The sequence below is a fragment of the Xenopus laevis genome, chromosome 2L (genome assembly GCF_017654675.1).
Source record: "Xenopus laevis strain J_2021 chromosome 2L, Xenopus_laevis_v10.1, whole genome shotgun sequence".
NCBI classification, from domain to species: Eukaryota; Metazoa; Chordata; class Amphibia; order Anura; family Pipidae; genus Xenopus; species Xenopus laevis.
In genome coordinates, this window is record NC_054373.1 from 125648653 (window position 1) to 125661545 (window position 12893).

The 12893-nt window shown below is 38.9% G+C and overlaps 1 protein-coding gene across 2 annotated transcripts in view; it reads right to left on the reverse strand.

The window, feature by feature from the left end:
• Positions 1–12645, reverse strand: part of pcca.L (propionyl-CoA carboxylase subunit alpha L homeolog) — a 261425-nt gene extending 248780 nt beyond the window's left edge. The window contains exon 1 of one of the 2 annotated variants that reach the window (XM_041582406.1): positions 12493–12645. In XM_041582406.1, the coding sequence (XP_041438340.1) occupies positions 12493–12588 (96 nt within the window). In that variant the 5' untranslated portion in view covers positions 12589–12645. The remainder of the gene's footprint in view (positions 1–12492) is intronic. The other variant, XM_041582407.1, reaches the window with a different exon arrangement.
• Positions 12646–12893: the final 248 nt, after the last annotated feature.

Genomic DNA, 12893 nt, shown 5'->3' on the forward strand with positions numbered 1-12893 from the left:
ACTTTACAAGTACATTAGAGGACATTATAGACAAATGGCAGGGGACCTTTTTACCCATAAAGTGGATCACCGTACCAGAGGCCACCCCTTTAGACTAGAAGAAAAGAACTTTCATTTGAAGCAACGTAGGGGGTTCTTCACAGTCAGGACAGTGAGGTTGTGGAATGCACTGCCGGGTGATGTTGTGATGGCTGATTCAGTTAATGCCTTTAAGAATGGCTTGGATGATTTTTTGGACAGACATAATATCAAAGGCTATTGTGATACTAAGCTCTATAGTTAGTATGGGTATATAGAATTTAATTAAAAGTAGGGAGGGGTGTATGTATGGATGCTGGGTTTTCATTTGGAGGGGTTGAACTTGATGGACTGTCTTTTTTCAACCCAATTTAACTATGTAACTATGTAACATGTATTAATATAGTGCCAACATATTGCGTAGCACTGTAAAGTAATTGTGATTATACAACTAAATCACATGAATTATATACATAGAACATATGGAGTTACATACATCACAATCAATAGAGGTACAAAAGGTGAGGAAGGCCCTATGCATAGGCATACAGTCTAAAGGGAAGGGAGTAATACACAAGGTGTGGGAGTGGGCAAGAATTAAGTGGGTGAGAAATGTGGTACTGTATGTGGTGTTGCGTTTGGTAGTTAAGCAGAGTGAGGGTAGGCTTCTCGAAAGAAGTGCGTTTTAAGAGATTTCTTAAGAAAAGAGATTTCTTAAGAAAAGAGATTTTCAGAAAGGTTGGGAGAAAGTCGGATAGACAGTGGGAGAGAGTTCCAGAGGAGGGGTGCAGCTCTTGCAAAGTCTTGAATGCGTGCATGTGAGGAGGTAATGAGAGAAGAGTTGAGTAGCAGGTCAGTAGAGGAGCGTAGTAAGCGGTTGGGTGAGTATATAGAGATGAGTTCAGAGATGTAGGGTGGGGCAGAGTTATGAAGTGCTTTGAAAGTCAGTGTCAATTTGAATTTGATTCTGAAAGGTAACGGAAGCCAGTGCAGGGATTGACAGAATGGCGAGGCAGAGGAGGAGCGGTTGCTGAGGTGTATGAGCCTCGCAGCAGTGTTCATTATGGACTGGAGAGGTGACAGTCTCTGGAGGAGGAGGCCAATTAAAAGAGAGTTACAGTAGTCTAGACGTGATATGAAGAGAGAGAGTGAATAAGAATTTTGGCAGCATCTTGGGTGATAAATGATCGTATTTTGGATATGTTCTTTAGGTGGAATTGACATGATTTAATAAGTGACTGGATATGAGGAGTGAATGACAGAGCAGAATCTAGGATAGCCACAAGGCACCGGGCCTGGGGAGAGGGGGTGATAGTGGAATTGTTAACTATGATGGATACTTCCGTGATGTTACTGGTGTTAGTTGGAGGAAAGAGAACCATTTCAGTTTTAGAGAGGTTTAATTTAAGGTAGTGTTGCGACATCCAGGTAGAGATAGCGGACAGGCAGGAGGAGACGCGAGTTAGGAGTTCTGGGTTGAGATCAGGAGATGAGAGATAGATCTGAGTATCGTCAGCATAGAGGTGGTAGTGGAAACCATACCAGTTGATTAATTTGCCGAGGGAGGAAGTATAGAGGGAGAATAGTAATGGTCACAGGACAGAGCCTTGAGGAACTCCAACAGAAAGAGGTAGGGGAAAAGATGATACTCCATTGTAGGAGACACTGAAGGAACGATTGGTGATGCAAGAAAAGAACCAGGACAGGGCTGTGTCACGGAGGTCAAGCAAATGGAGGGACTGGAGGAGGAGAGGGTGATCTACAGTGTCAAATGCGGCTGAGTGTTGTGGCAAATGCGTGGAGTGTTGTGGCTTAAAACCAGATTGTAGGGGGTCCAGCAGGTTATTGTCAGAGAGGAATGAGGTTAGTCGGTTGTAGACTAGGCGCTCAAGTAGTTTAGAGATGAAAGGTAGCAGAGAGATAGGTTGGAGGTTGTCAAGATTGGAGGGTTTTTTCAGAATGGGGGTGACAAGAGGTAGCCACATAAGGACATGAGATGGCTGAGATATTAGAGTGAAGAGAGTCAAAGGAAGAAGAGAGATGTGACACGTCTACAGCTTGCAAGTCACGGTAAGTACATGTTTGGGGAATAGCAGGGGGTGAGGAGGGAGTTAGTAAGAGTTGAAATATGAGCATATTGTGATCAGAGAGGGGAAATGGTGAGTTAGTAAAATTGGTGGTTGAACAGAGTCTGGTAAATATGAGATCCAGAGCATTACCATTGGAGTGAGGGGGGAGTCTGAGCACAAAGATAAGCCTAGGGAGGAGGTTAGTGAAAGAAGTTTAGAGACAGAAGAGTTGTTAATGGGTATATTAAAGTCACCTAATATGATGGATGGGGTGTTAGATGAAAGAAAATAAGGAATCCAGGCAGCAAAGTTGTCCAGAAATTGTCCAGTTGGTCCTGGTGGTCGATATATAACAGCAATGCAGAGTGAAACAGGAGAAAAGAGCCTAATGCAGTGAGCCTCAAATGAGGAGAATGATAGAGAGGGAACAGGTGGAAGAACTTTAAAAGTACAGCGGGGAGAGAGAAGCAAACCTACCCCACCTCCAGGTATGTTACCAGGTCTGGGAGTATGAGTAAGGCGTAGGCCCCCATAGGACAGAGCAGCAGGTGAGGCAGTGTCAGTAGAAGAAAGCCAGGTTTCAGTAAATGCGAGTAGTTTAAAGGAATTTGCAATGAAATGATCGTGTATAGTGGTGAGTTTGTTACAGACAGATCTGGCATTCCAGAGAGCACAGGAGAGATTAACTGGGTTTTTGGGTATAGGAGTAAGAGTTCTGTACTGTTTGAATTTGCTCCAGAGAGAAGGAGCTCGTGGCCGTGATATAACTGGGATGGGGTAAGGGCCAGGGTTTGGGGAAATGTCCCCAGCTGCCAGCAATAGAAAGGAAAGATAGACTGAGAGTGGGATTTATAAGTATAAATAACTTTACCTTAAAGCTAAGGGCACACTATTTGGGTGATCTTTCCACCACCTGTACGGCTTTGACCTGTGTGCAGCTTAACTGGGCAGATCTCGATACCGGAAAACATGAAATTAGGCATTTTCATGTTGTGTAGTTGTACCCAGGCCAAAGCTGTGCTTGTCAATGAAGCTACACAAAGGAGCTGATATAAGTGGATCTTTTTTCCGCTAAGGATAGGGGATCATCTGTATTGTGTGCACACAAGTAAACAAAATGAATAAATAATACAGAAAGAAAAGCACTTACTTATGCTTTGTTACAGACAATTAGGAGACACTTTTCCACATTAAAGTCCTTTTTAACACTCACATGTGTAACTATTACGAAAAAAAACTTCAAATCATTGTTAAATTCTAGGCATTTTCTATATTTTTACCAGTTTTAAAAATGATTTTGTTTTCTTTTCCCTTTCTCATCCATCCCAGTAGCAGCTCAGTAAACCAGACCACTGACTTTCTAATATAAAAATATTTATTTTAAAAACTATATTTTAGAGAAAAAAAAAACAGTAATAAGGAACCACATAGGTTCTGCAAGTCTGACTAGTTTGGTGATCATTCATAAAATGAAAATAAGATATTTGACAAAAAAAGGTGCCTTGGAAGCTTTTAACTTAGTCAAATAAGCTCTTAAGCACGTCCTGTCTCTTAAATGTTAGATTAGCAAAAGGTAAGGTTAGAGTTGTCATTGTATTAGTCTTCCTATTATTTGACCCGCAGAGTTACTCTGTACACCTACAAAGACTAGAAACAGCATCAGAACCTCCGTCTGCATAGGAAGGAAGGAAAGATTTATTGCCAACTGACTTGAGTTACAAGTTTTGATGAATTACTGGAAGCACACACTGCCTGATAAAGAGGGATAGGTTTGCTTTAAAAATAAGTTTATTTTCTAAAGCAAATAAATACTTCTCGAAGAGGGAAGAGCTGTAATAAGTAATAGAAGTTGTGTATTTATTATTAAAATGTGTATGAGCCATTTTTATGTTCTCACTATTAATTGCATTTTAACAACGGGCTACGTGTCAGTCTATGGCTGGAGCGAAACGGTCATAATTCTGTCATTAGTTTAATTTAAAAGACACATGGTAGACATTTGAGGGTTCTAAATTCTGTTCACAAAAAGTTCTCGTCTTGCACCTTTGTATGTGTGATCCAAACGTTTGTTCCATGGGCATTTGTAGATGACGTTATTTAACATGGTGAGAGCCACTACTAACGATGGGCTTTCAGAATTTCATTAGCTATAACTCCTTAGGAGGTGTATGTATTGCCATTCCACTCTCATCAACAAAGCCTTCCTTTGGACTAAAGGTTTGATAAAATAATTGAAATGCTGGATAAACAATCAATCAATAAGATTGTCATGGCCATTGGTAGGACAAGTGTATACATTTTGTTCAAGTAACAATAGAATCTGTCAATGGAAAACATTTGTCAATTGTGATCTGACTGTGCATATGTGATGGGATGTTGGTTTTTTCACAACGATTACATCTATAACAACATTACAGAAATTAGGGATGCACCGAATCCACTATTTTGGATTCAGCTGAACCCCCGAATCCTTCGCGAAAGATTCGGCCGAATACCAAACCGAATCCTAATTTGCATATTCAAATTAGGGGTGGGAAGGGGGATACATTTTTACTTCCTTGTTTTTTTTACAAAAAGTCACGCGATTTCCCTCCCAGCCCCTAATTTGCATATGCAAATTAGGATTCGGATTCAGTTCAGCCTGGAAGAAGGATTCGGCCAAATCCAAATCCTGCTGAAAAAGGCCAAATCCCGAACCGAATCCTGGATTCGGTGCATCCCTAACAGAAATCCTACACTGTACTTATTTACAAACTAAAAACATCATAAAATAGACCTACAAATCCATCTTTAATGGTTTAAACCAAATGTTTGTTGCTATAGCAATAGAACATAACAATTGGTCATTAGCTGCAATGTCAGCAGAAATGCAAAAGCTAAAATGTGGCAATAAAACAAAATGTGCATGAAAACAAATTGGTACAAAAAAAAAGTGCTGTGGCATTTTAATAGAGAATGTGATGTTACACTGAAATCTTTTTACATGCTTGTTTTTTCATGCACGGTTATAAACAATACAATCAGTCACCTATGAACTACAAAATCTTATCATATACAACCACCTTTAGAATGGCAACGCTAGTTTGACCTTGCCAGTGTGGTAGGGGAAGAATATCTGAACTGTGTAAAATAAATTTTCCATGAAGCACAACCCATTATGGTGGGAAACAAGCACTCAAGGAAACGGTTTGGTGTGTGCCACTCATGTACCAGGTCAGTTCTTGATTGATCCTAATTCCCTGTACATTCAAATTTACTGATCTTTATCTCAGTGAACATCACTAGTTGATTTGCACCCACATTCACCCAACACAACCGTATACTTTCCCACATGTTCAGTTTTTTACATTTCTTCACTCTCACATTCAGCCTTCCATATTTCAAGTCTCTAACAGCATTCCCTACCCACATAGGCAAAAGTATCCCTCTTCATTAAGCAGGTCAATATATAAATACACGCAACAGGATGTATTGCCTACATGCTCTCAATATAAATATGACTGTTTGGAAACCTCAGCCAAATGAAAGCTAGGTTCAACAGTCAGAAAGGGAACAAAAATAATTATGCATACAAGCAGGTTTGTGCCAAATGCTGAATTTAAACAATAAAAAAAGTTTCACCCTTGCCTTAAATTCATAGTAGTCCAGCAATAAGGAAAGGAAAGTAAAAGCCATGGCTTTCCCAGTAAATTTCACAATTTCACTAAAATAAATGCTGTCAAGCAGAATAAAACCCACAGCCATTCAGTTTTATTACATTCAATAAAATGTTTGTGAGACAATGTTTTACTTTACAATGTTACAATGTTCAAATTTTAATGGGGACTATTACATCTTTTACTGTTTTCTAGTCAATAAATGGAAACTACAAAAAAGGGATAACAAACATAAAGGAAGGACTGTGATTTAAACTGTGCATAATTTATAATAATTTACACAAAACGTCCTCTACATCTTTTAGCAAAATATATGGGCATGTTGGAGTTCCGAGACTGCCCACTTGCATATCTTGCATTTATTAATTATAAATTAGAGCTACCATTCTGCTTTCCACATTGATTACATAAAGAATCACCCATAAACACCACAAAACGAATTAACACTTTCTACGTTTCAAATGATTATGTGTAACAAGAGTATTTTGTTTGGCTTTACCAAGCACTAGCTATAACTAAGCAACTTTCAAATGTGGATACCTTAACAGAAGAATACACAGTGATCGCTACAAAGTGTCATTGTTCCTAGCTCCAGCATATCTGAACATAATGCTAAGTTTTCAGGGTGTAAATCTACCTTTATTTTTTATTCAGTGCTTCAGCTGTTCCCCAAGCAACTTAGTCTCCAGTCTAAGGGGGTAATTTGTCAAAATTATAGTATTAGAGGGTTTTTTTTTACCTCGAATGAACTTGAATGACTTCGAAACTCGAATGGTATCTTATTTAAGAAAAATCTCGATTCTGCAAGTTCGAGTCCTGCAACACTGATCGAGTTTTCGGCTGAAAAAAAACTTGAAGCGATCAAATACAGTTTTCTGTCCCTAAAAGAAAGTTATTCCCAAACGTTGTGCTCCCTGGAAGAATTTGTAAAATGTCAGCCATTTTTGAAAAATGTAGGTTATCCTACAAACTACCATTCTTTAATTCAGAATATTGGTCAGATAAAGCTATTTATTATCAGACAATTGTGTGTGTCCTGTAATCGTAATGATAACTCAAAACAGATTGCCCTGATCAAAAATCATACACTCAAGCTGACACACACAGGTTGAGATGGCAATGTTTGATTGTAATTAGTGTCTGTGTATAAATAGTGAATACTTTGTACATTTTATCCAGTGCTGTGTTGACTTTGCTGATTCAGCACGGGGAAAGCTGTGATCAAAATTAGTTTAACATTATAAATCAGTGAACGTATATAAAAAGAAATCCAAAGATTTGAAAATGCCAATAAGTACTGTTCAAACTCTTATCAAGAAATGGAAAATTCAAAGTTCTGTTAATAACAAGCCATGGCCACGTATACCAAAAATGGTTTGAGACACAATTTGCAGGTAAATTTGTCAGGATGTAAATCCACAAGCAACTTCTATGGAAATACAGACTTCTCTGAAACAATGTGGTGTGGCTGTGTCTGTGTCTGCATACACAGTAGGGAGATACTTGAACATAAATGGCCAGATTTAAACTTTATGTCACAAGATGAATGCAGCATATTATCATTCATTTTATTATCATATTGCTGGAGGAAAATGGGGTGCACTTGGACTCCAACAAGACAATGATCTAAAAAACAACTAAGTTCACTTTCAGTGGCTTCAGCATAAAAAAGTGAAGGTTCTGGAATGGCCAACAGACTGTTCATTATTAACAATAATAACTAACAGCAAGGACTAAATAAAAGTATGTGAAAAACTATGTAACTAAAAGTGTACAAGGAGGCTTACAAACAGTCATCAATCACAAATTTTAAATGAGTGGTCCAAGTAACTAAAATATAAGTAGCATGTGTTTCTCAGTGAAAATATTTGACTTGGAAAAAGAACTGATATAAAGCAAGAGGCTATGCCAAAAATATCAAGAATTCTCATTCCAGCTTCTACCCAACATAGTTTCATAAGATTAGTATGCGTTTAGATGTACCCAGTCACTGATAAAGTGCATGTTCAAATAAGGACATGCAAAATGTTACCGCAGTTAAATTACAAAAGTTTGCATAGTGGAGTTGGACCACTATATGACTGTGGCTTCTTTTTATCTGAAATCATAAAAATCAATGCCAAAGATGTGCTGAATGTGATATTGCAGATAGGGAAAAATATAGAACATTGACTTTCTGAGCTGACTTTGCAAATAACAAAGAGCTGGTTCTGTTAGCTTGAAGTCCTACTGCAATTCATATTAGAAATGACCAGTGCACAAATTTAAAGGAAAACTATACCCCCAAACAAAATATATTGCATAAAACAACTCGTATGGAAAAGCCTGCTTCATCTAAATAAACCATTTTCATAAAAATAAGTAGCATGCACCATTGGGAAATCCTAAAGAGAAAATTGCCATTTTAAAGGGGTTGTTCACCTTCCAAACATTTTTTTCAGTTCAATTGTTTTCAGATTGTTTACCAGAAATACATTTTTTAAACAATTTTTTTATTTTTTACCGTTTTTTCAAAAATCTAAGTTTGAAGTTCAATGGGGTTTGAAGTTGTGGGGTTTCAGTCCGGCAGCTCAGTAATTCAGGTGCAGACTCTAAACTGTTACAATTTTGCGACATTAGTTGATACATTTCTTAGCAGCATCTCTGGAGTATTAGCAACTATTGTATCAATTCAAACAACGGTCTCCACAAAAACATAACTTAAGCTTTTTGAAAAGTAAACATAATTTCAAGCAACTTTGCAATATACATCAATTAAAAAATATTCAGACTTTTCATGAATTTTAATGGTTTCTGACAGTTTCCTAAGCCTAGCCCCTGCTCTTCTGCTAAGCTTTCTGACTACTGTTACTTTGTATCAACAGCCAGCTGTCTTCAACCTGCATCCTCCAAACCCCAGAATTCCCTGCACACGTGATTTCAATAAGTAAAAGCACATCACAGTGCAATGCATTGTGGGTTATGTAGTTCCTGCATGCTGTCTGTAAGCTGTGGAGAAGTTGTTACAATTTGTAACATCAGTATTTAGTCCCTCCTCCCCTGCCAGGATTTCAAATGATGCAGAAAGAGAAGAACTATTAAACATCTGGATTTCAGAATAGAATATGACATTTATTCATACTTTTTGAAGAAACAGGTAACTGTGATGGAAGCTGGGTGTTAGCCATAGACATGTACTGGCACATAGTGATGCGCTGCTCTTGCATACGTCTTAAGTTTACAGTACGTCTATTGACACCTTCAGCCCTAAAGAAGTATGCGAGAGCGGCCGCGTCACTATGTGCCAGTACGTGTCTATTGCTAACACCTTCAGCACACAGGCAGCAGTATAGACCAAGTGGCAGATCATTTCACTAATGTGCCCAAATATTACTGCTTCGGCTAGGCTATTCCTGATTGCACAGTGCTGGCGGGCTGCATAATTATTACTTTCATGATGGAGTCTGAGGGCCGGTGTAAATTTGAAAACGGCCGCAATTGGCTCGACTTTGGAAAGGCCCGAGTAAAGAGTACACAATTACTTGGGGATTCCTAACTTTTGGCACCCCCAGTATAACTTAATTACATAATGGGTTCACTTCTAATAAACATGAGAGAATCCAAGTAAAATATTACAATATTTGATCTATTTACTTGCAGCACTACCTTGATATATATGTAGAGTTGGTAAAATTTTACATCAAATCTAAAACCAAATATAGGTATAGGACCGGTTTCTGTAATTTGTATTCCATAATTCTCCATACCTTAACGCTATTAAAAAATTATTTGGAGCTTTCTGGATAATGGGTTTCTGGATATCAGATCCCACATATGTAATTTTCAAAACCATTTGCCTAAAAATACAACAAATGAGTATGGTCCTCAAAAACCCTATAAAATCCTAGACATTAGCATAAAACCATAAAGGATTATATTTTCTGCATCAAATCGAAATACTACAGAAATGAATCACTGAGCAATCAAAACAAAAACATCGATATTTTGTAATTAGAACGGTCAAAAAGTATGTTCAACACAAACCCTAGTCATTGAATTCATTTTAATCAAGGGGGTACACTGGTAAACCTACATTTTCCTACCAAGTTGGGCATATCTTCCCCACACAAGCCACATCATTTGTACTGCATATAACCTCTCCATTTGTCAGCGCCATCAGCCGGCAGCCATTTTCCCTATGACACATAATAAGTAATATTGACTACAGCATACATGTCCTGTTTGCAGATACATTCATGCAACGCAGATTTACACAGGCACAACATACTTTGACAAAAAGTTCTGCTGGGGCTGAGCACTGTACGGGGCCAGCACTGTCCTTGTGTTCTGCCATAGGGCAGGTGGTAAGTACAGGGCCCTGTTTCAGCCAGCGTAAGCTGCAGCAATTCATCTAGAGTAGAAGGTAGGATGCAAAGTGCAAAAAGATAACATATAGCTTCAGTTTTTTGGCACCCCGGTCTTTTAATCACAAATCACTCTAAATTTAAACAGATTGAACTAAACTGAGCAAACTGGTAAAAAATATTAACTAGAGTGTGGCAAGTGGAAAAGCACACAATGCTTGGACACTGAGCAACCCCTGTAGAGCTGTCAAACTGGAGCTTTCAAACCAAACTTAAACGAAGGCACAAACAATATTACAAGAAATTTAAATCCTGGATCCAGTTCTGTTCCTAGTTAAACTAAATCTGATTGCTAAAAGGTCTGTTTATCAGTTTGTTTCTGCTAGACTGTCACAAGTCAGAAGGACCGAAAATATAACCAGACAGATACTATTTTAAACACCAATTACACTTACAAATATATTTAATGTATAGTGGAAAGCTGTTTAGGATTTTCTTCATATATTTCGTATATATGTTTTAAAAGAAAAATATTTGAGTTAGCATTTGCTTTTACTCAGAGGGCAGCAGCAGGGAGCAATTTCAAGGGTATTTCATGTGCTGGAAAAACAGAAATCTGTTACAGAACTTAACGGAGATGTACACCCCAAAAATAAGCTTTGTCTAATGACTTTGGCTACACAGTTTCAGGAGACAGTCGTGGTGTGTTGCGTCGGATCAATGCTGCGACTTCATCAGACATTTCTATCTCTTACCTTATTTCCGTCACATGGATTTGTCGCATGCGTTTTGTCGCAGCGTGTCGGATCGCACCAAAAGCGTCCATGTAGTCCTACCCTTAAAGTCTAAATAAGCTGACAAGGAGCAAAAACTGGGAAAGGAGCATTCAGATTATTCTTGTACCAGTCACTTAACCATGTGGCGGCTACCTGACCAGAACAGCAGTGTAATTGTGTAAAACCCACTAATTATCATTAAAACTAAAGAGAATAGAAATGTTAAAAATTACAAGTTACAATTTGAATAAGTTTTCATTAATTTGTGGGGGGGGGTATTTACTATCCCTCCAGTGATGAGTTACATAATGTAATTTGTAGTGTTTACTGCAGTGATCCCCAACCAGTACCTCGTGAGCAGCCACTTGGATGCTGCTCTCAGTACCCTCAAACAGGGCTTTATTTTGGAAGCGAGTATAGTGCTATAGCTTCCTATAGGCTGCCAGTCCACATAGGGGCTACAAATAGCCAATCACAGCCCTTGTTTGGCACTCCAAGGGACATTTTGATGCTTGTGTTGCTCCCCAACTCTTTTTACATTTGAATGTGGCTCACGGGTAAAAAAGGTTGGGGACCCATGGTTTACTGTGTATGGACTGTGTATGATTAGATCCCTAAATCATTTAATTGTGCAAATGTGAAAACGTAAGTCACTACAGTAACTAAAATATGGCTATTATGCCAGGAGTCCATTGGCACTAGGGCTCTTTTACAGACACATAGAAGTGTGCACAGAGAAAAGGCCAATTCATGCTGTGATAGAAGTTGTAATGACCTCAAAGCGATGTGTACACCATTACCATTCAGTCACTTGCCACAGATCTGCTCTTGATTTACAACTGTAGCAAACTTGATGCAAAGGAAAAGAAGAAATGGGAGCACTCAACGACCCATACACATCCACTGTGCTGCAATGTGTAGACGCGCCCCAGAAGCATAATCCATATAAGAAAGACTTGTTCCCCTGGAGCAACAGCAGAGTGGTTAAAACATATATTTGTTTATTCCATATTCATTAAAACCAGAGAACTTGATGCGTTTCATGGTAATAGCCAGTTCAAAGCTATAAGCTTTTGAAGAAGTGCTACGACCATGAAACGCATCAATCGCAAAGACTCTGTGCTCTCTGGTTTTAATGAATATGGAATAAAGAAACATATGTTTTATATGTGTAAATATAAATATATGTTATAACCAGTCTGCTGGTGCTCCTTGGAACAAGTCTTTCTTGGTGCAAACATGACCTTGTAACATCTAAAGTGTGAAATGACTGCACACACATACCAATTCACATGATTTGACACTGCACTGGTCTAATCAATCAAGACTCGAACACAGAGCCACGTGCACCATGTGCTTTTAATAAGGAATCCCAGCAACTCCCTTATTAAACACTGAACGCTGTTAGCACGATACTAGAGAGTCGGTAAAGACAGAAAAGGTTTCACGGAGAGGTGTGACTAGCAGCCACCACATGCAACTGTACAGGTCAGTCCTCTCTCCCTTGACAGCAGCCAGCCAAGGTGAAGCGTTCTCGTGACGCAAGTCCGCCAATAACTGCACATTATCTTCTCCCCGATTTCCCTTTCTACATATTCCTTGAAGAGGTGATTAAGGAGACGCATCTCACCTGCCAGGTTAACACCAGTTTCTGTACATCTGCAAGCACCCTGAGCGCCGCCATTGCTGCTAGTGAATGGCACTGCTGACCTTTCGCCCGTATCATTTGGGCGGCGCAAGGGCGGAGTTAAAGATGTTTAGCCAACCAGATGCTTGAAACGACAGTGCGTCATCTCACGCCCCATACTTGAGCCTGTCCTTGTGAGAAAAAGAGCAGTGTAGCTTAGGACGATTGGAGGACAGTAAGCGTGGCTATTGCTGGTTGTACGAGTGCGTTACACATGAACATGTACACAAAGGGCTTAATACAATGTGAGTGTCAAGCGGTTTGTGTTTGCGGTCATGTAATATTCAATTTGCTGTCTTAATGAAGTCGTCTTTCTGCCATCTTTTCATAATTTCATCGTCGAA